Source organism: Hydractinia symbiolongicarpus, chromosome 10 (assembly GCF_029227915.1).
Source record: "Hydractinia symbiolongicarpus strain clone_291-10 chromosome 10, HSymV2.1, whole genome shotgun sequence".
Lineage (NCBI taxonomy): Eukaryota > Metazoa > Cnidaria > Hydrozoa > Anthoathecata > Hydractiniidae > Hydractinia > Hydractinia symbiolongicarpus.
The window spans coordinates 316,329-339,992 of record NC_079884.1 but is presented as its reverse complement, the minus strand read 5'-3'; the positions used below and the strand labels follow the sequence as shown (position 1 = coordinate 339,992).

Genomic DNA, 23,664 nt, shown 5'->3' with positions numbered 1-23,664 from the left:
CAAAAATTACCATGTGTGACAATTTTTGCCACTGCACGAAGTTTCGTAAAATGGGATATTTTAGGGCGTTTCAGGCCTTATATTGATACAATTCTAATGAAGTAAAAGCAAGTTGAACTTACTGGGACTGCTGGAATGCAGGTGGTATTGGAGGCTTGTTACCAATAGACGATATCTGGTTGATGTCAGTATCAGTATAGATAGATCTTTCATCAGTAGTTGGGGTAGAATAAGAACGATAAAAAGGTTGCTCCAATGGTGCAAGATATCTATTCGGTGACACATCTTGTGCTTTTTTTAACTTCGGTTGAACAAAGTCAAACGAAATCTTTCCAAGCGAGTCAAAATGCTGAAATACAAAAACTAATTTAAAAAAACTAATTAAAACTTGTTTTTATGGTTGGGCAAATGATACAGTGTAGCGCATCGGTTAGAAATATATAATGGTTATCATTTTATTTGGCTCGCACTAAGCAGTTACTGACAGTTAACAGAATTTAAAATTAATATGATCGATAGCCCATTCAGAAGTTCAGGGAAATTTATATATCTAATGTACGAATTCCTCACATCTCTATTTCAATCATCTTTAGCACAAAATAGCAACTTGGCATCAATTTTGATTAGGAAACAGGTATTAATATATGAGATGGGAAAGTCTGGGTAACATAATTATCAAATTTTTTTATTGCCGCCCCATGGGGCGGCTCTTAGTCCGCCAGGCATGAATAAAAAACATTTTTTTGCTGAGCGAAATCTTGCGTTTCGTGCTGTGCTACTTGATTTCGTGTAAACAAACTACTTAAGTAGTACAGCTTCAAAGTAGCACAAACTTTAAAATAAACGAATAGAACCTAAGAAAAATTATTTGTACTTAAAGGCCAGGTTTGTGACATCAAACTGTCATGGGGGCGACCATAGATTTGAGTGAGTATCACTGTGTAACTGACAACGCGATGATGACAGTGATCTGGACGAATCTTTTAATGATGACAACTTTATACATTCTTGCATTACATAGCTGTGAAAAACACTTTGTTGATAATGTTGATAGCTAGTGGATCAATTTCCATGCTGGACTCATCATTTGAACACTGCTAAAAAGCCTACACCCTGGAGGTAGCTAGCTATATGTCTATGTAATGTAAGTAGCTGCAGTATTTTAATTGTTTTTCTTTAAGTGAAGTTCTGTAAATTCCTGTAAAGTAGTCCCCTAAATTTCAGCTGTACGAAAAGAATGTGTAAGTTTGGATTTGGGAAAGAGAGAGCACTCCCACTCTTCCACAAGCCCAATTAACGTTCGGCTAAACTTCAGAAAATGTACACAAAAAAATATAATAAAATATAAAAAATGCAACACAGTTACGCACTTACTCAGAGTCCACTTGGAAATTCTCATTCTTTGTGTGTAGCTAACATTGCGTATTTGCGTTTGCAGCTTTCAAATGATGTTTGGATATTTTTGTTCTTTTAAAAATGAGTATCTGCATTTGCAGCTTTTATATGATAACCAAGATTTTTCTGTACAAATTCTAAAGCTGCTCCTGGCGTTCTTCACGAAACCACCCACCCACCATGAAAAATGTCCATTTAGCTTACAGCAACAAAGGTTTATGGGGTTGTTTACAAAAAGTAATGTAGCTAGCATGCTCAAAGAAAAAGGAGGCTGAGAGGTAGTCTAATAGCGTATCAAAGTGTACAAGGGGAAAGGGTCTTCGAAGGGCTTACATATCTACGCTTTAAAATATTATTGCAGTTTTTTTCTGTATCTTTTCTGCAAAAAAAATGCCTGGTTATTTCAACTTTAATACCTTAAACCTGCCGCAGTTACCAATATTGTCCTTTTTTCAATTAACGTGTTATAATTAATAATCATTAAGTTGATTTTTCAGGCAGGGGTGATCTGTACATTGGGGAAAAGGGTAAGTCAAAAGCAAACATACAATGAAGTATAAGATTGACGATTTATAGTACGTACACATTTTTGAATAGACCCATTATAGTAGTTGTTGACAAATGATTTTTGTCTGTTTTACTTGCATTTGACTGGTTAATCCTTCAACTATAACTTCATTTTTGGATTGCTTATTTGATCAGTTATATATATTTTTTAGAGTCAAAAAGAGGACAAATTTGATGGAGATCCTAACTGGAATAATAAATGACGTACTTGTAATTGATTAAAGAAAAAGTCCTTCTCATGCTTTACAACCAGTAAACCACAAGGTTTTTTGGCTTGAAGTTGCAGAAAAACTTGCCACCATTAACATGAACTGATGCATATATCAATAGACTTTGTTTTTGCAGATTTAGTAGTTTGTTTAGCAGATTTTATAGATTATGCCTTTAAATTTTTTGACCTATTAATTTGATTTAAAAATATTAAAGCTGCACTATTATGGTAACCGTTGGCCTGATTTTTTTTTATATTTTATGTTGTATCATATATACTTTTACATTTTTTATGTACGTGCCTGAACAAAGTGTTATTTTGTCCTAAAATCTTAGTTTTTGATGGGATTTATTTTAAATGCTTAACAAACTGCATTTTAAACATTTTGAAAGTTTCAATTGTGCATACAAAACAGTATAAATATAATCTAATTGATAGCGAGGTATAATGTAGGAAGAAATTCGGCTATTATTCACTGTATATAATACTGTGCAAAATAATTCTTAAAAAAACTTAACTGGAAATATTTTGCTATTCTTTCTGAATCCTAATAGTTATAGACTGTTTTCTGCTCTTGAAAAAATCCACTAGAAACAAAATCGAATGTGCATGTAACTTGCAGATTTAAACCTAGCATAGAAGCTTGCGGAGGTAGAATGTGCACAGGTGATCAGATAAAATGCACTGCGTATCGTTTCATTGTGTACTTTGCGTGTTGGTGCAACCTCTACCCCAGGGTTTATAAAAAGATAACCAGCCCTGGGGTCAAGATTGGTGCTGGGGCTAATCATCGCTCTGGAAAAAAAAGGGTGCATATGTATCAGCTTTGAAAGAACAACTCTCGTATCATGGTAGACAAGGGCGGGAAGTAGTTGCAACTAAATACTAGTAATTCAGTACAAAACAAAAATTTTTTTTGCAATCGTTGGGCACTGCGATAGATTTATACAAAAACTGTCAAAGATAGCAAAGAAAAAGAATTGGTAAATACACATTTCACATGGGTAAACTGATTTTTCTCTGATTATTAGCTCAAAGTCAGCCTAAGTCATTTTTATTTGTAATTTCTTTCTGTTGGACTATAAATAATTTTATCACCAAAGTAGCAATAAAAAATGATCTTAAAACATACCAAGTCTTCAGGAAATTCGTACATTTCTGCAAAAACCATATTACCAAAAGGATTGGGACCAGTACCACCATTTAATTCAAGCGCAATGTTGCTTTTGTTCATCTTTCCATTTTCAAATGGAACCCAAATCACAGACCGAAGAGCAATCTCAACTTTCTTCGCTAATGGCATACTTCCAAAAGATGAACCAAACTTTAAAAATAAAAAGTAAAAAACGTGATACAACAAAGCATCAAATAAGCCTGAAAATAGTTCAAAATAAGTCCCTCCTGAAAATATTAGAAAAGGTATATCCTGTAATATTTGTGAGGCTAGCCATCTAAAATATGCACATCTATCTCTAAAAGCCCCCTCCTTTTAAAAATGCCCACCTTTACAATGTAAGATACAAGTAACTCTGAAAATCAACTTGTCAATTAGAACTCCTTATTTAAATAAATAGCCAGTGAAAAATTTCAAAAGCTCTGAAGTGGCTGATTATGCATCACAATAATTCTTAAGCACTAACAATTTTAACTATATTTCTATAGCTTTTCTATACGTAATGGCTTATGCTAAAAAATACAAGAAGAAAAAAGACAGAATCACAAATAGTACACTTACTTTACTTCTTGCCCTTCTTCCAGTTGGTATTTCAGGTTGTATGACTGGTACGTTAACCACATATTGCAGTTGAAAAACAATAGCAAACAATGGGTGTTTTATCATCTCATTCAGTTCCAAACGACTTGTTAAAATTAAACCTGAACATTCTTCTATAAATGAAAAAAAAAGTACTTCAGGGTTGCCATGTACAGCAAGTTAAATGGAAATTGTATTAAAAATCCTGGATATCAGTTTCATAGCAGCTTCATAAATAGAATTAGTTGAGCCTGTAACAGGAAAATACATTATCATTAATTTTTTTGTTTAAAAAAATTGTTAAAAAATCAAGAACAATGATTTGTATTTAAATCCTTATTTGATGAAATAAGGGAAAAGTTTTAGTTAACTAATTTTACAAAATGTGCTCTTTTGAAAAGAGAAGTTTAACATAGCATTACTTGTTGAATTAGTTGAACCAGGCCTTAAACTTTGCTTCTTGGACTTTATTGACATTGTGTTTGGGTACTCTTTCTCCAGATAAGTAATATGAGGTGATTTCACAAACTTCCAACCATTGTGCACACCAACCTGCAGAAAAACAAACAATCAAAATGGTTAAATGATTTGCATTTAGTTGTTTCACACTTATCATCAGCTGTAAAGACCTTTCAGCAAGATAATGATTTGTAGTTATATTCAAAGGTGTTTTAAGTTAAAATTTAGCCTGATTATGGCATATTTTTGGTATAAGTGTTTAGAAGCATGTCTTCCAGAAATAAGAAAAAAAAGAGAAGGAAGGAAATTTCCATGTAGGCTCATATATATGCTCACAATTTGTTTTTAAAAGAGGGAAAAGCTATTTCAGTGACTTGTCCTGAAATGAGGTAATCTAAATCATTGCTTCAATGTGAAGCAATGGTTTAGATTTAGGAAATTTTTATTTTGGAAAAGGAAATGCAGTGGTGGTTTGTCAGTGCAGTACTCATTTCAAAGGGCAGAATAACTGCCATATGCTATCATATGGCTGAATTTTTTTTTGCATTCAACTAATCTACACAAAATATATGTTATATTTTTATTTCCTTCAGGAAATAAGTGCAATTTTTACTTATTTTTAATTATACAAGGCAAAAATATGACATATTTTTTTCTTTGATTTACTGAAATAGCAAACAAAAAGCTTATCTTTTTTTCTTGATTGATTAAAATTAATGTATTCCTAAAAAAAGAAAGCTTTTTTGAAAACTGATTCCAAAATGAAAATATGGTTAAATAATTCTTTTGTTTCCATTTGGTCATAAGGGATCCAGTGCTCTCCATGTCGAGAATGTTTAGGTGTTTAGTTCACCTGTGATTTCAAAGATATTTATAAGACATAAGAGAAGTAGACTTATTTCAATTTCATTATTCTATATGTGGAAATTTATCATAAGGCCGTCCTTAATTAATTGTTGGTTTGCCTTTTTTCAACTTATACTTTTGTTGCAGGCTCGTTTGGCAGATTTTTTTTGCTGTCTACTCTGGGCTTCTCATGAACCTCGATTTACTGTATTACACTGGGTCTATTTTTTGTACCTCTGGACTTACCGATTTGTTTGCTATATTTTTTATTTAACTATACTTATACTTTATGTAGAAATAATTTGAGTCAGTTGTTTAACTGTTTTTTGGGTCAGAAATCAGCAAAATACTGGGAAAATAAAAGAATGTTGAAAAATCCGGAACCAAACTTTTTGTGGATGGCTAGAAATTGCAAAAGTCGGTTGGAAAACGACAAATGAAATAATTTTTAAGGACGGCCTAAATTACATAATATTATCTTGCAATAATTTTATTTGCTGTTGAACAAAACACCATGACTTTCTGCTTGGTAGATAAACAATTATTGCACTTTTTCTTGAAAATATCATATTTTTTATTTTTTAGTTCTCTTATATTTCTATTTATGTAAACGAAACATAAAAAAATAATAAAATAGTATGTATTACTCTGCACTGTGCCATAACTACAACTTAAATTATACTAAACAATTTATCCCACCTTTAGTTTTCGTTCACAAATCGTTATAACACTACCATCGGCTGTTACAAGATCTTTTACGAGTCTATCTTGTTGCAACAGTTCACAAAGTTGTTCTTCGAATTTATCAACAGATGGAAGAAGATTAATGCATAGCTATAAAAACAACAACAGTTCGATTGTACATAAATCTTTTTTATTGGAAAGTAAAAGTTGAATAATCCTCACCTTATTTAAGTGACAAGGCCAGCATTTTATTGGCACAGGTGATTTTAAAATATCTATTAATCCATCATCTGTATAAAAAAAACAGAAAAATGCAACAAGTAACAACTGCAATGTTTTAAAACTACAGACCAACTACAAATCCTGCACAAAATAATGATCACCTTTTTCATCGGTAAATTTCAGATCAGTCTTTCAGACTATCGAAAATATACATGTACCTTGTTCTCCTTCCTCAGCAACTCCTGGCACAAAATCATCCCCACTAAGAAACACATTCTCTGGAAGTAAATGCCTAATCTTCTCTAAAACTTCATGAGTTTGCAAAGTATAATGCAAAGTACAATTGTTTAGCTTCTTCAAATGTAAATATTCTAAATATAATAAACAACTCTTTTAATTTTTCGTAACACCAAAGAAACAACCAACCCTTTATTGTTAAAAAAAATCCACACACAACATCAATACACCTATTTAACATTATGCGATTACGTAATCCCGGCCGGGAGTCTCGGTACCATTTGGGGGTGCCGCTAAGATTCAGTACACTTGAGAAAACGAAGTATAAACATCGCGCTATAGCTATCAAATTATTTACCAACTTTTTAAAACATTTAAAACAAACATGGATTACGATTTAATATCAAAAATGTCTGTCGAAGAGTTGAAGAACTACTTGAGAGTTAGAAATTTAAGGATAAGTGGAAGAAAGGAAGAACTAATTGCTCGAGTGTTTTCAGCAGCTGAGAACTTCGTCCAGCCTGTGAAAACTGCTCAAGAAGTAGAGAGTAATTTAAAAGAGGAGTATCAGAAGAAGCTGAAAATAAACGATAGAACACTTCCAGATCCTTTTAAAATACCTCACGGTTGGATGGATGAGCAAGAAGGAATAAAGTTTTGGCCCATGGTGTTGTATCCTGACATCTTTAGCTACCTTATGTTTTATCCATCAGAACTAGGTAGTTCAGATTTAAATGACTACAAAAACTCAAAGGCATATAGCTATTATAAATCTGGATGGCTTCAACCTCTCGCCTATCATGATTTATCGGGAAGTAATTTTTGCATTTTTAAAGGTACATGCAGAAAGTCGCAAGCGATTAACGATCCTTTCCATAAACTATGGTTAATTCTGGAAAAAAGTGGTAAGATAATGTCGTGCCATTGTACATGCATGGCTGGAATGAGTCAGACATGTAATCATGTTGCGGCTGCTTTATATCGCATTGAAGCTGCTGTCAGAATTGGACTTACAAATACAGCTTGTACAAGCACCGCTAACGAGTGGCTTCCTAACAGAAAGCAAGTAGCTCCAACTAAAATTAAAGACTTGAATTTTAGCAGAGATAACTTTTCAGACAGAGGAAAGAGAAAGCGCCCTTTAGTATCGACACCTAAAAAGAACTTTGATCCTCTTCAACATTGTGGCGAGAAATTACTTTCTCTTAACGAAATAGCAGACGAATTAAAAGAAATTATTCCTGAAAGTATTTTATTTACTGCTGTACCAAAACCAGAAATTGACTTTGTTAGAGAGTGTTTAAGTATTTCTGATGTAACTCAACCATCAGACATATACAGTATAAGTGACATACTTGCAATGTCAAAAACAAAAACTGAATTTGAATGCAATCTAGTGGCATATGTAACACCCGAGAAAGTTATTCATATTGAAAAATTAACCCAAGGACAAAGTGAGAATACTGGTTGGTATAATTTTAGAAAGCATGTAATCTCTGCCTCAAAAGGCCATGAAGTTTTAACAAAAATGAAAAAAGTTAAATCAGGAGGTGGAGGATCCATTAATATCTGGGCATTAAACCAGAAAGTTTCAGGCATGTCATTTATTAGCCCTAATATACCAGCACTAAAATATGGTCGTACAATGGAAATAAATGCTGTTAATGCATTTAAAGACAACTTCTTACAAGGGCATAAAAATGTGAAGGTTTTAGAGTGTGGCTTGTATTTAGATAAAAACACACCTTACATTGGTGCAAGTCCAGACAGAATAATAACATGTGATTGTTGTCTGCCAGCATGTTTAGAAGTAAAATGTCCTTTTTCGATTAATTACACGACGCCAAAGGATTTAAACGTAAAACTACCCTACTTGACGCACATGGAAGAAAAAACAGTATTGAACAAAAACCACAAATATTACACACAATGTGTTATGCAAATGGGAGTAACTGGCTTTTCCCAATGTCATTTTGTAGTTTGGACACCTCATGGGATGGTGCACGACATTATAAACTTTGAGCCTGAAGTGTGGAATTCTATGAGAAAAACTTTTATAGAATATTACGACACATTTTATTTAAAATCCATATTTTCAGGATGATTTATTTTATGCATAAGCTATCGAAAATTATTTTTGTATATATTTGTCTGTTTAGAAATAAAAGTTTGAAGAGCATATTTATCTTTCTTTGATTTGAACGTGCTTTACAAATACATTTCAACCAATTTTTTTAAATGCCATCTGTAGCCTGATGTTTCTGCGTTAAAATGACCATGTGTCTTCTAATCAAAATATTCCCTTAAGAAAAGTATTTGGCATAGGCTACCTCTCATTTAGGCATTAAGTACATACAGTATTTTTTTATATTTCTTTAAACGTTCCATGAGGTATTCTGATAAATTTTTGTGTGGCCTCGATTTTCCGACACTTACGGCCATTAACTTTAACTATTTCAAGTAGGTAGGCGAGCCCGAAATATTAGAATGAGTGCGCATGTAAACAAAGGGAGATACGAGTAGATAACAATAATTAAAAAAACAGAATAACTTAGACAACTTTTTTTGGTAAAAATATTAACAAAACAAGCAAAAAATGTGAAAAAAGAAAATTTACAAAAGTGTTCAAGTAGTTTTTTCTGGTTTCTTTTTAATTAATACAGGCTTTAGGTTACATAATGCAGCACAGCATTTAACTATATGATCTGCATGTTGTAACATTGTAACAGGCAACACTCCCTTGAGTATGCGGTAAAACTTAATTCTGTTAATTGCTCGCTCAACATGAATCCTTAAATTTGCTACATCTTTAGTTTTTTTACATTCAGCACTTGTCATCTGACTTTTTACACGTGCACCTGGTGGAACAACTAATTTGCAAAAACGTAACATTAATTCTTCTCTGATTTGAAATCCACGATCTGCCATAACTTCATCATCCCTTTCTAACAAATCGTAAAATCCAGAGTCATTTGTAATAAATTTATCAGACGCGCGCCCACCATAACAATCAGATAAAAAAGTTATATATCCAGAAGGGCTTATACCAACAAGAAATTTTAAAGTATTGTGATGTTTATAGTCTGACCAAGTAGATGCTTGATTTGTTAAGGATTTTGGTCTGTCAATGAACACCTCAGCACAATCAATTATAACCCGACATTTGGAATAACCTGCTTTGGCAAATGTTTTAGGCAAGTTATCACGAATGGCTTCTCTTGGCAGCCAGACAACAAGTGCATCACCCAAAACTCTACTTATAATTCTAATCCAAGTTACAAATACTGTGGAACATGTTGATGGTGATATTCCAAAACGATCTGCAAGGTCCTCTGTCAGTAAGCCCAAACGAAGTTTCATCAAAACTAACAGAAACTCGTCACGCTGTGTTAACTTTTTCACATGTTTAGTTTGACGCTTTATTTTAGTACTTAAACATGCTCGTTTTGACCCCCTCCAATAATTCACTTGCTGTAAGTAAGGCTTTAATAACAATAACAGAGTGTTAAATAACATGATAGAAGATAGACCAGTGTAATAATTCATTTTGGAATCACTTTTAATGATTCTCCAAGTCATTGTTGTATTTTTAACAATTTCAAAGGCTTTGCCTCTATACTTCTTTACTTGTACAGTTAAGGAGTTCACTTTACTGACCAAAGATTTGATCATTTCGCTCTTGTCTTTGCATGATTCACATGTAGGCGGTGAAGAAATAGTGTAAGAGTGGTCTGGTATTGTCGGTGAAAAAAATCCTGATGCGTCAGAAATATTTGAGCAACAAGGTTCCTCTTCTTGGGCTTCATTGCTGGGAACATCTTCTGAATCAAGAGATGACTTTTCCAGAGAATGTCGAAATAGTTCCCTCCTAGGTTTTTTAGTAACAGGAGTGTCGTACCCCAATTCTAGTGTTGGGTCTGGATACTTTTGGGAAGGTGTTCCATCAACAAAATGAACAGAGCATACCCTGTCACTTTGTTTTGGTACCCAATCACTTTTATCTGGGTTAATTCTTCTCATAGCTTTTATCCAACGCTGTCTCTGTTCGTTATTTCTAAGGACGCTTGGAAAACAATACAAACTAAACGGTCGCTGACATGAACATTCTTCATGGTTAACTTCGTGAATTTCACATCGTTCCTTCTTCCATTTTCGCAGCTTCTTAGTGCTATTAAAACAGCCAATAACAGCACAGTTTACACTTGGCATGATAAATAATTCTTGAAATAAAAGATTTTGTGCAGATAGATAAATGTAAGCGTGTTGTTTATACTTCGTTTTCATCAAGTTTAACTAAGAAGAACACAAGGAAGATTTTATCAGGCACCCCTTCTTAGAACCCAGTTCCCTTCCCTAGCGCGGAATAATAATGGCGCGCGTAATGTTAAATAGGTGTATTAATTAATACAATTAAAGACTTCACATTTTTGAAAAAAATTGGGAAAAAGGAGGGGGTTTATTCAAAAACATAATCAGTTAGAAATAAAACTGATTTAACAACCTTCAACAGGTTCAGGAATATGCAACAACGCCATTGGGGATCCATGGTAAAATTCCACCCTAAAAATAGTAATATTAAAGCATGATTTCATTAATCAAATTTGATTTAATTAAAGAGAAACCTGCCAAGAAATACACAAGAAGAAATTTTCATCTTTATTTCCAAAAAAACGAGTAAAGATGGTTTTTTGCCACAAATTTCAAAAAAGAAAGACTAATAACGTCACGTGTGCAAGACCTTTCAAATTATTTTAAGGGATCGTCCACAAATTTCGTCCCATTAACGAGACGCTATAAGACGAAAAAGTTAAAAAAAATTCGTCTCGTTTTGTTCTTAATTGAAATTGAGACGATTTAAAAATCGTCTCATAAATATCAGGAGACGATATTTTGTCAATTCGTCTCAGAATAAAAAAAGTGGAACAAAATATTTTAAGACGAATTGAGACGAATTGAGACGCTGCGGTAAAATCACGGAGACGAATTGAGACGAATTAAGACGCTGCGGTAAAATCACGGAGACGAATTGAGACGAATTAAGACGCTGCGGTAAAATCACGGAGACGAATTGAGACGAACTAAGACGACAGGGTTTCTTAAACACGAAAATTTATTTAAAAAGCTAGTGTTTTTTAAAGTGGTTTTAATGTATTCAGATATTTCAGATAGCGACAGCGACCTAGATTGGTTGTTTACGGACGATTCTTTGTCCGATGATGAAAATGAAGATTACATCAACGAAATTTTACAATGCGGTAAATATTTATTTTTATCTCGTCGTAAAATTTTCAGCAACGGTCTTGAAAACAAAAAAATATATAATTGCCCAATTTATCTTGTGATTTTTCCGTAGTCATGAGAAAAAAACTACTATAATTATAAAACTATATATTTTCTTTATTCGTAAATTTAAAGCTCGATGATGCAAAATCTTTAAAAGATTTGTTGTTTTTTTACCAACAACACACAAATATTCGAAAAACCTCACTATTTTAACTTTTCTCTTCGCACATGCCGGTGTGAGCATAAGAAGTAAATAATAGCAATTGAAGTTTGTTGCGATATTGCTTCTGAAAATTACGAAAAAAAACTATTTTTGCTTTATTATTTTTGTCAACTTGCACTGTTATATTAACTTAATGTATAATTATACTTATACAATTGATTATGGTGGGCTGCACATTGCAAAAAAAAAATTATTAACAATTTTATGTGACAGAAACGGCTTGTCAGAAGCAAATAATGTTCCGCAAAAAAACTGTGTGACGTGCGGTTGCATTACGTAAAATGATTTCAGACAAATTAGATAGCCGCTTGTTTAGACACTCAGTTGAGCAGCCTAGTGCCCATGGATTAAGATTTGAATCATTTTTTGTAAACTATCACAAAAAAAAATCAAATGGATAAACTTTTTTCCTTTAGCCTTCAATTTTGTCAATTCAATACGCGATTTGTTTTATAAAAACTGCGTTTTTAAGAGCGTTGAGGCTGAGATTTTGCCAATAATTAAGAACATATTAAAAACGTACTCAACCTGAATTCCTTCACAGATTATAAGAACAAAATAATGTATTCCAGTAATCTTTTTTTGTTTGCTTGAATTTTTTATATTTTGTGCTGGACTTAAACATATTATCTCATGTATATAAATACATAAATTTCAGAAACTTTGGGAAAAATATATCAATAAGAACAAATAGAGGCTAAATTCTGAAGTCGTGTTCTTACTATTAAGAACAAAATAAGAATAAAACAGACTGAAAGTCTCAAAAGTAAGAATAGCCAGCCTCAAGTCAGATTTTACTAAATAAACATTAATAAACTTGTTTAGTAATCACTCGCGTCATTATTTGCATTTATAGAATAGTCTTTTTCTTATTTTAGCTTCAAAAAAACGAGGCAGACCAGCGCTACACGAGCAACATCCGGGCTTGGTTCCATGTATCGCATCCTACATAAGTCAGAACTCGGCCGAGGCCCATTTGAGGCGCAGAGACAGTATTATGTACACAAATGGTGTAAGCTTAAAAGATATTGTCTCTCACATAAAAAGTACGCTCGGGTTAAATGTGAGTAAGAGCGCAGTGCATTACCTCATGAGACCGAGGAGAAAAAAAACCACTTCGAGCAAGCGTCACAAATCGTTGGTTGATGCACGTGTTCCGCCCAAGCGCAACACGGGAGAAAAAAAGATCCATGAAGATTTTCATTTTTCTTGCTCCCAAGTTAACTTGGTTAATGAGTTAGCGCAGTTATGCAATGAAAACACAATCTCCTTGTCAGTTGACAACAAAAACAAGGTGGATGTTGGTATTCCCGCCACGAGTAGACGTGCGCAAATCCGACGTTATCACATCGAAAATGAGGCTCCCATTTACAATGACCACGACTTCCCCTATCCGAATAGTAAATTAACCCCAGCAGGTTATCAACAATTAAAGGTGAGAATAACAAGATCACGCTCATTATCTCCAACCCGCCAGCCTTTAAAAATAAATAGAAAAAGGTCTTTGTCTGAAGGAAGCAGTTTTCTGGTCCTAAAATCAGAAAGAACCAAGGACAAAGTTGGTAGAAGCAAAATCAAATGGTCCCGTAAAGGTCCGCTTTTCATACATTTATATCCTTCACGTTTAGTAGAAGCCACCAACGTCATGCATGTAAACTATCTTCTTCATCTTTTGCAACAAGAAAAAAAAATTAAAAATGTTTATAACGTCGTTGCAATTGCAGATGGAGGCCCCGACTGGTCAACAAAAGCAGTAGTTAACCTGATGTCGTTGGGTTATTTGTGGTTGAATTTACGTTTAGATTGTTTGATCGTTCAATGTTCAGGCCTTTCACTATCTAAAACCTTGCCTGACCATTTACCATCCAAAACATCGCCTGATCATTCACCTTCTAAAACTTCGCCAGCCATTAATCTTTTGACTCCGGAAAATTTTCTTTTTAATATCACACCAGAATTACCGTCAATCGTGTCCACTTTAAAAAATGATCCTGCTACCGTCTCCACAAGCTCTTTCATTGCTGATTGTGTTCAAAACATTCCAAATTTTAACATTGCCGACCATGAAATCGATTTTGAGTCCAACAATCTGGCACAGGTAATCCACGAAACAAAAAGAAACACTGATTTGATACTGGGCCTGTGTCAGAAGTTGGACACAAAAGTAGATGCTATAAGCGCAAGAACTGCTGTGCTTGAGAGTTACATCATGAAAAAAAGAAACTTATACGAGGCTAAAAATAAAATTTACCAGGAACCATTGCCCTTGCCAGCAACAATTACCCAGCCACCGAATAGTTATGTTGAGATGCTGGAAAATAATTTTGATCCGCTACTTTTCTTGCCCACAGAACATGATGACATGGGCATGGAGACCACGCATGTTGAAGCACGGCCGCAAGTCGCAACTCCGCAAGCCACACCACCCGTTGGTAAAAAAAACCCGCTACGCAAAATTAACCCATGCTCCGCGTTAATTAAAAAAGAGCTGGGTAAGCGTTTCACCCTTGCCGAATTAGCAGGTGGCAGGTTGAATGGTGGCAAAAATAAAAACGTGTTGTCACCACGAAGAATGGGAATAATTTTGCAGAAGGCCAGGAAGGAGCATAAGGAGGAATTTGAAAATAATATAAAAAACAATTTAAATGAAATCATTAACTCAAAATGTCGAAAGGCAAGTCAGAAAATAAGGGACACCACGGATTGATAAAATAAATAGACGAAATTATTTAGGTCAATTCTCACGTTCCGAACTTTTTTTTTCTCGCATTCTATAAAAAACCTTAGGCACAGAAAGGTCAAAGTAAAAGTGTTTTTGCATACGTATTTAGCTACGTATTTATGGACTGGTTTCTTATAAAAAAAACGTGCATAACGTAAAATGTTGAGATGATTGATTTCCTAAAACCGTGGAAATTTCAGATAAAATTTTTTAGCTCCTTATTCTGACTTGTCTTCGTATTTTAAGTTTTTATTTTAATATTGTTTGAAAAAGAATTTGTTCTAATTTATTCCGCGCTTTTTTATTCTCGCACTTTTTTTATTCCCTTACAAAATAAAATGTCTTACAAAATAAATTTTAGATATTTCTAACTATGATTTATCATAGTTAATAGAAATATCTAAAATTTATTAACTCCCTATTTTAACTTTTCTTTGGGTATAGGTTCAGCATGTTTATGTTTCTCATAACATACTTAAAAAAAGAATCAAACTGATAAAAAAAACGACAACTCACTCGCACGTGTGCTCTGACCCTCTGAAACCAATGAATGAATCACGATTCGAACACAGAGCAGAAGATAAAAATTGTTACATTTTTCTTCTTGAAAAATTCGAAAAGGACGGTTTCTCTTAGCTCCCCAACATAACATTTAAATGTATTAAGTTAAAAAGAGCTAATATACTGAAATGTACGAACCATTACAGGCAGAATACACCTAAATACACCTAAATACACCTGAGAACAAACATCTTGACATAAATTTTGCTTTTATCCCTGATCTGTGTACTGGTTTCGTTTAGTTAATGAATACCATGTTAAGGCTATTTTCTACCTCAAGAAAATTTTCGGCGATTTTTGATTGGCTAATTTTAATGTTTTTCGATGATGTGACGTTTGCGGAGGAACGCCAGCCATTTCGAATATATCTCCCAGTAAAGACGAGCTATGTTTCGCATCTAACTATCTATATTTAATATCTATATATTCCTTCCTAACAACATATTTAAAGAATCCTAATCTTAAAGAATATTTATGGCTAAATTCAGTTTCAGATATACTTACCAGTAAATATCGAAAATAACTCAAGATTCCATCTGTCACGACCAATAATAATATTTTTTGTGAGATTTGTTTCGCTTTTCCACAACATAGTTCCAGCTTCGAACGACGAAGTTTGCTGTGATAAAATGTTGCCAAGTTTGATAAATATACAGACCGTAACATTCAACAATCGAACGAGTACAAACAATGTAGCTTAAGTTAATCAGTAGCTGTGCCACTGCTAGCCAGGAGACCCAGCGTAATTTTTCTTACCACCGGGAAATCGGAGTAGTTAAGGTGGGAAAATTACGCTGGGTCTCAAACGATTTTTCTGCGGCCAAAATCTGGCCGCGCTTTTTGATTGGCTAATTCTATTGTTCTCTGCTCACGTGATTATTATCGGGGAAAGCCCTTTTCATCCCGAATATTCCAGCGAGTGGTTTCACTCACCCTAACAAACATTAGTATTCTACAAAGTTTTTACCAAAGTAAGATTTGACCAAGCTTGGTAAACAACTCACAGATAAATTAAAATGTCCTCCGAAGCGATTAGTCACATTGTTCGATTTAAACTCGGGGTTTCCGCTGAGTCATTCGTTCGCGTCTAAGCTTTAGTTTGAGAGAAACTCATTTTATCAACTGAAGAAGAAAGCTTAGTTAACTAGGCTATGCCACTGCCGTTCCGCTAGAACAATGGAATAATTTCTTTTTCACGGAACAAAATCACGCTGGGTCTCCTGGCCAAGATTTTTAAAGTTTCGTGTTAAACTCACGGAAGTGTTCGAAAATATTTTTCAACTTTTGAGACGAATTTATTATAGCAGAGACGAATTGAGACGATTTGAGACGAATTAAGAAAATTCATAGACGAAATGAGACGATTCGGAGACGAATTTGTTTTTAAAATATGATATTCGGAGACGAATTTGTGACTATCAGGAGACGATATGAGACGAATTAAGACGGTTAAGACACTACAATGTTATCACAAAAAATCGTCTCGTATGAAAGAGTTAAGACGAACAAAACAAATTTACAAGACGATTTAAAATGAGCCGAATTTAGACGAAATTTGTGGACGATCCCTAAGCAGTTGAATCAGTTCAAATTTTTAAAAACCATATTTAACAAGACTGAGCATGCCAAAAAGATACAATTTTTGTATGACATATAATTGTTGAATTCAACAAATGGAGTTTGGTATCACCACATTTACATAATTTACAACTTTTGAATATATAAATAACAATTACTCTTCAAAAACTAACAAACCTCTTGTTCTGTGGGAGAGCAGTTTCGCCAGTGTCAGTTAAAGATTCGTACTGTGAAAATACACGAATCCATGCCCAACCAACACTTTCAAATACATTACCAGCTAAAAAATATGAAATGAATTATATAACTCAAGAATTTTCATGCACACATGCAATTATTGCACAGTTCATAACATAAAAATACATAAGGATGTAAAATGAATATGAAAAAATCATGGAAGGAAAATCATTGTCATCTGAAATAAATGTTATTAACCACAACTCTTTAATTCCTCTCTTTTGTACGCATATGCATTAAAATACCTAATTTTAGAGACCTACATATACAACATTCCTATTATTTATACATTGCTTCTCAAAGTTAAACGGTGTGGCGTTTTTTATTAGTAAATTTTTTATCAGTCAAATTATCAAACCCTCCTAAGTTAGATCATCAAACAACATTAACATCAGCATTTGAGTGATTTACACTGGCAAATGTACCTATGGTCAAACCTATAGTCAAACAAAATGCCTTCAGCAAAGGCTTTGCCGAGTGCCATTACTGAAATTAAAGGGCTTATGTATATCCAAACGTTGCGTATGCATGCAAGAGCTGCAACTTCAGAGCTGCATATGTATCCAAAAGTTGCATATATATATGCAGTACAGCTTTTTCTTAAAAAAATATACTCACTTGTATTTACTAACTCCACAACAGCAAATGTAGTGTAATCATTCACAGATGTGTGGAAATATAGCGGCTAAATGAAATTCATAATGGTGTAAATGTTCGTAAGAAAATGCAATTCTTTAGCAAAAGCCACTTGCATGTAATGCTTCCTTGCAAATGTATAATGAGCGCATTACACATTTTAGATTCAGTATGATGAAATATCATGAAGAAAGAACATGCAATAGGCTGAATTATTAAAAAATCCCATACTTCATTCAGTGATAAAACGTGAACTCCATTCGAGTTAATCTGTGATTTAACAATGGCACCAATCCATGTACTTCCAAAGAAACAATGATTAGCTGCATCATAAAAAGTTAACTGCAGTTGAAAATCACTTTCAGTCTAGAAATACGGAAGACTGTGTTAATTTAGGATTTATAAATTTAATTGCATTTAATATGTATTAGATTGATGTTGTAAGGAATAATGTCAATTTTTTCATTTGCTTTTTTTCGCAGTTTTAGCTAGAGATTACTCCTAGTGTAAACAGCCTAAATAAGTTTGAAAAAAACCTTACAGTTATAGTTTACTTTAGCTCCTAAAAGGGACTTGGAAATTACAGCAACAAATTGTATTGTGCAATGTTTTAATCCATAAAAGCAATTGTAAAAATGAGACCATAATAATATTGCACAAGTGATAGTTTGGTACAAGTCTGTCACATGAGATACCAAAAATAAAAAAATAAAAAATCGAAACTTACTTTACTTGCAAATGACAGCTCTAAACTCTTTAGATTAAGACAAAATGGAAAGATTTGAGCTCCCTTGTTATTTTGAGAACCTCTTGAATGGTGGGGTGGTATCACATGATTGTTTTCGAAAAATTCTGTCCAAGACTCTTCAATCTCATCATCAGACATCACCAACATACAATTTCATTCTTCGTTATATTACTAAACATTATAAATAACTAGTCCATAAAGCCCAGTGAAAAAATCCACTTGGCAGAAGAACAATGGAAAGGAGGCAAGGGCCTGCCAAAATTCCTTCTTGTTATTGTGTAGAGCTTAAAATGCTGTTAAGAATTGATTGGGTCATGTGACCTTGACAAAATGTTATGTACTATGTACTAATTTGGTCCCAGACAGTCCCTAGTTACCCACACAGGAAATGATGTCAGTTATCCCCCCCTTTCAAGTTATGTAGCCTTAAACTCAAAAGCCCAATGCAATAGCTTCACTATTCTTATTTAATGAATTGATGTCAGTCTAAATGCATGACGTTGTGCCATAACGTCTAGACAGTTGACAAATATTTTTGGGCGACTTCAAAGGAAATTTAAGCGACTTGAAAAAAAAAATAAACACATCTACTACTTCGTATTATATTATATATTTAACCAAAAACTATTACATGGGTTACTATCTTTTGACTTTATTTTTTTCAGCTGTGTTGCTGATATTCCAGCTTTCTAAGGCTAATTTTTTTAACCGGGTTTATAAACAAATTTGTGAATAAGCTTACGTGCTTATTATCTTTTTTTAGCTGTAGCATGATGGCCGAGAACTGCCACACGAAAAAAACTCTGTTTAATTGCATTTTTAATTCAGGCCTTGCCATGAGCAAATAACCTCCCGAGCAATTAATTGCTTGCGTCAGAGTGTCTACGCGCGCAATTTTGCTCGCCATATTTTTCGCTAAAAAAACTTTACATTTAGTCTCTTTTTCAGGAGAGACGTGCGTCTTGGCACACACCTAAATCGTTTTGTGGGTGTGATTAAAACGTCCGCCACATTTCCAGTTTGGTCGGACATGTCCGTAGCTCGTTTTGAACTTTCGTCGGTTAAAACGTCCATTAGATTTCTGTCTTGGTCGAACACTTTCAGATCTCAGAATTATTGAATAGTCCTGGTCCTTTAAATCAACAAGCAAGCCTATTCATAGCCAACCTGACCATCCTAGCTAATTCACCAACTCTTGACTTAGTTAAAAAACTACGTAGACATAAATCTCTTTTGCCCGGCCCCTTCGTCGTTGGTAACCAGGTCTTACATAAGAAATCCAGCCATGTGGTTCTTAACTAATGCGGAGGTGAACGCCGACGGAGCACGGATGACGCAAGTCTGCAAAACTGCACTAACAGGCGGAACAGACAATTTATCATGGATTTAATTGTAGATAATTTCTTCATTTGATGAAACAATTGGAAACCATAGCAGGTCCAAATTTAATGGATTATTTTCTTTATGCCGCAACTGTTATTCAAACAATTTTAAAAACGAAACCCACATGCGGTATAATTTCTTTATCTGTATAAATTTTATGTACCTGACGTGTACCTTAGGAAGAGATTTTATTTATTAGTTTTATTTAAACCATGCGGATAAAGAATGAAAACGAAGCATATTTTTTCCTATTTGCTTGTTATGACCTGAAAAATAACCATTAAATACCATTTTGGACATGTAGAAAAGGAAGTTAAGATTGAGAGAGTCGCTATACCAGTAGACGCTCGATCATCGTGTTTTGGGTTCACGATTAAAAACGTCCCCCACTTTTATACTGCAAAATAAATGCACAACAAAGATTAACCTTAATGCCCGTATCGCAAGTGTATTATAAAATGGCGAATGAACTGTTGTACAATGGGTGAAAAATAATCAAACCAAATATCTTTTCAGTTTCACTTAAAAGACCAATCAATTCTTGAGAAAAATGTTTACACTTATCTCAAAATGTTAATTTTTACGCGAGCAATAGAATGCTCGAGTAACGAGCATTTACGCGAGCACTACGCGGGCGCGAGCAATTGCTCGCGACTCATGGCAACGCCTGTAATTGATTTATTTATTTATAAATTTATTTAATTTTTGTTTTTTATTAACTTTTATTTTACTTCTACTTTTAATTTAATTTGCTTTTTCTATTTTAATTTATTTCACTTTGCTTAAAAAACCAGCAGCTTTTATCCTTTTTTTATTTTGTTTTTAATTTACGGATCATCTCAAAATGTTCATATGTTTTTTTCGTATAATTATACGAAAGTACTTTGTTTTGTTAAACGAATGTCATACAAAGTGCTTCGTTTAAAATAAAAAATGTAAACAAAGTTTATACGAACTTTTTAAATATGATACAAACTTAAACGAAGTTTTTTTATCATACAAAATGAAATAATACGAAATTTGAACGAAGTTTCAATACGAAACCAGAAACAAAAGAATTAAACGGCTTTTTTTAAAATACGAAAAGAAATGATACGAACTTTACACAAAACCAGAAATAAAAGAAGTCAAATATACAAGGTTGACTTTGAAAGGACTAGCAAAATTGCATCTATCTACACAATCTACGGCAATCTTTTTGTTTTCTACGATGCCGTTTTTATGATTTTTAAACGATCTACGGTGATCTTTTCGTTTTCTATGATCCCGTTTTCATGATTTTTAAACGATCTACGGTGATCTTTTCGTTTTCTATGATCCTGTTTTCATGATTTTTAAACGATCTATGGCGATCTTTTCGTTTCCTACGATCCTGTTTTCATGATTTTTAAACGATCTATGGCCATCTTTTTGTTTCCAACGATCCCGTTTTTATGATTTTTAAACGATCTATGGCAATCTTTTCGTTTTCTACGATCCTGTTTTTATAATTTTTAAACGATCTACGGTGATCTCTTAGCTTTCTACGATGCCAAGGAGACAAGCCCTAAAGATCTTAAATAATAATAAATCCAATTAAAATAAACGAAGTTCGTAAAACAAAACGAACTTTATAATTGTTGAAAAAAATTCAATATAAAGAATATAAACTTCGTATTAGCAAATTATTATACAAACTTCTTTAAAAATGATACGAACTACATACGAAGTTTATTTTAAATGGTACAAACTTAATACGAACTTGTAATTTTGATGATACGAAAAAGTTTGTATTAAAAATAAAATCATACGAAAGATTTAATAAATTGATGCGAAGTTTTTGATACAAATTATACGAACTACGTACGAACATTTCAGGACGGTCCCTTAATGTTAATTTAAACTTGTTTTGCATTTACTTAAGGTTTTAATTTAAAAAAATAAATTGAGTTTAAGAATTAAATTTTAAAACCCGGCTTGGCCGAGAGCTGCTATAGTATACCATAGTGCAATTCAAACACCTGGTTTCTATATTGTCATAAGGACATGTAGTGTTAGACATCTTGTTGCTTTATTGTCATTAGCAGGTACACCTGGTTTCTATATTTTCATAAGCTCCTGTATTGTTAGACACGAACGTAACTTTGTGCTTAGTCCCAACCTTACTTAGACGCTATTTCAGGAGTGGCGTATCTGTTAATATATTTTACATGTAACAACACACAATACAAACAGTTCACCACCGTATTTTTTCTATAACGTATTTGTAGGCTTCGCTGAATTTCTTCGCTTCTTTCTCCTGTTTTTTTTTCAATGATCAGGAAATCATCTTCCACAAAATCAAGACCTGATTGCATTGTTAGAGCTATGCGGAAAAATTAAAAACATGCTTTGTAATTTTTCAATCGTAACTCGTGGTCATAGGAGATTAATTCCTGCGGACCTATCCTTAAATACTTTGGCTCGTTCCCTTGCACTCGTTAGTCTTTGCACTACAATTTCTTGTCTATCCAAAATTTCTTTAATTTTATTGCAAAACTTGTCCTTTCCAGCTGACGTGGTTGGTTTAGTTCTCTTTGCAGCAACGGCTTTTCGGAAAACTTTAAAATCAGTCATTCTAAATAAGGGAAGCATAAAAATTGTCATAATATAGTACAAACCTGTGTTTTGATAAAAGGGTTTTACACTGTTAATAAAGAATTTTGGGTAACTTCCATGGGTAGTTTTTGCCGACATACACAAGACAATGGTCAGGTTACTTGCGTCTCTATATAAAACAAACAGATGTTAGTAGAAAGATTAAAACCTGTAATAGCAGCTGAAAAGGACAATAGGAAGCCAGTTTCTTTGTTATAAAAGATCTCATTTATTTGTACGATAGCATCTTCTATAACTATCTTTTAATTACTCACTTTACAAATTGCTATCCAAATTATAGTTTTGCCGCAAAGAGAAGAATTTTTAACTTATGATTAATACACGGTTTTCCATATAAAATGAGAGGAGAACTAAGAACAATTCTCGTCTAAATGTTTGACCAATGAAATCCTTACATGTGCTTATGAAAAAGAGGGAATTTGAACCTTTATTCACTAAGCAACCTGGTGCTTACACAAACTACGCATTTCAATACATTGTCATAAAATAGATTTACCTGGATTTTCTTTTTTTTGCTACCTCTTGCGTCTGGAGTTAGTATTTTGAATTACCTTCCCCGTGCGCATGTGTTGTAAACTTTACTACTGGGCTGGTTTCTATGCCCTTGTTTTTACTTGCGCATGTGTTAATGTAGTCAAAATGCATTGTGGAATACTATGGCAGCTCTCAGCCAAGCGACAAATCAATTTTAAAATTTTCAAATAAAAACGTTTTTAAAAACAGAAAAAAAGGTAAAAGTATAATAAATTGAAATAAAAAAAAATGAAAAAATAAAAAAAATGAATTATAAAAATGAATTAATGAATTTTTTTAAAAAAATAACAACAAAAATTATTGAAAGTAAATGAATTGAAATTTAAAAAAATAAAAGAAAAAATGAATTAAAAGTAAAATGAGTTAAAAACGCAATTAAACAGTGTTTTTTTTGTGTGCCAGTTCTCAGCCACCATACTGTAGCTAGCTAGCTATATTTGTGCATATACTTAGTTGCATGAGTTATGAGAACTGCAGGTTATGTGCTACTTTGATTAGCAAGCTAACCCTACTGGTTGCACAAATCTTAGTTGGCAATCTCGCATTTTTTTGGAAATATTTCCAGGACAAAAAATTGCGATGTAATTTCCTTCAAAAAATCATTGCAAAAGTTTTGTCAAACGTATTTGGGGAACCTTTACAATTTTTAATAAGCTATTTAGGTTACATATTGCGCAGTTTGTTTACAACGTGTTGCCTAAAACAACTAGCTAGATGCTATTGTTCTGCCCAATCTTAGGACGCTGCC

General features: G+C 33.4%; 2 protein-coding genes across 2 annotated transcripts in view; both read right to left on the bottom strand.

Annotated features, from left to right (window-relative positions):
* LOC130662396 (nephrocystin-4-like) overlaps positions 1 to 18,878 on the bottom strand; it is a 28,093-nt gene extending 9,215 nt beyond the window's left edge. Inside the window, exons 1-12 of the mRNA XM_057461256.1 lie at positions 18,342 to 18,878; positions 17,846 to 17,980; positions 17,597 to 17,663; positions 16,919 to 17,021; positions 10,876 to 10,934; positions 6,356 to 6,508; positions 6,138 to 6,205; positions 5,931 to 6,065; positions 4,349 to 4,478; positions 3,909 to 4,060; positions 3,306 to 3,497; positions 123 to 349 (exon numbers count right to left, since the gene is read on the bottom strand). Of these exons, the coding sequence (XP_057317239.1) occupies positions 123 to 349; positions 3,306 to 3,497; positions 3,909 to 4,060; positions 4,349 to 4,478; positions 5,931 to 6,065; positions 6,138 to 6,205; positions 6,356 to 6,508; positions 10,876 to 10,934; positions 16,919 to 17,021; positions 17,597 to 17,663; positions 17,846 to 17,980; positions 18,342 to 18,509 (1,589 nt within the window). The 5' untranslated portion in view covers positions 18,510 to 18,878. The remainder of the gene's footprint in view (positions 1 to 122; positions 350 to 3,305; positions 3,498 to 3,908; positions 4,061 to 4,348; positions 4,479 to 5,930; positions 6,066 to 6,137; positions 6,206 to 6,355; positions 6,509 to 10,875; positions 10,935 to 16,918; positions 17,022 to 17,596; positions 17,664 to 17,845; positions 17,981 to 18,341) is intronic.
* LOC130662397 (uncharacterized) overlaps positions 1 to 23,664 on the bottom strand; it is a 72,426-nt gene that overhangs the window by 36,446 nt on the left and 12,316 nt on the right. The window lies entirely within an intron of this gene.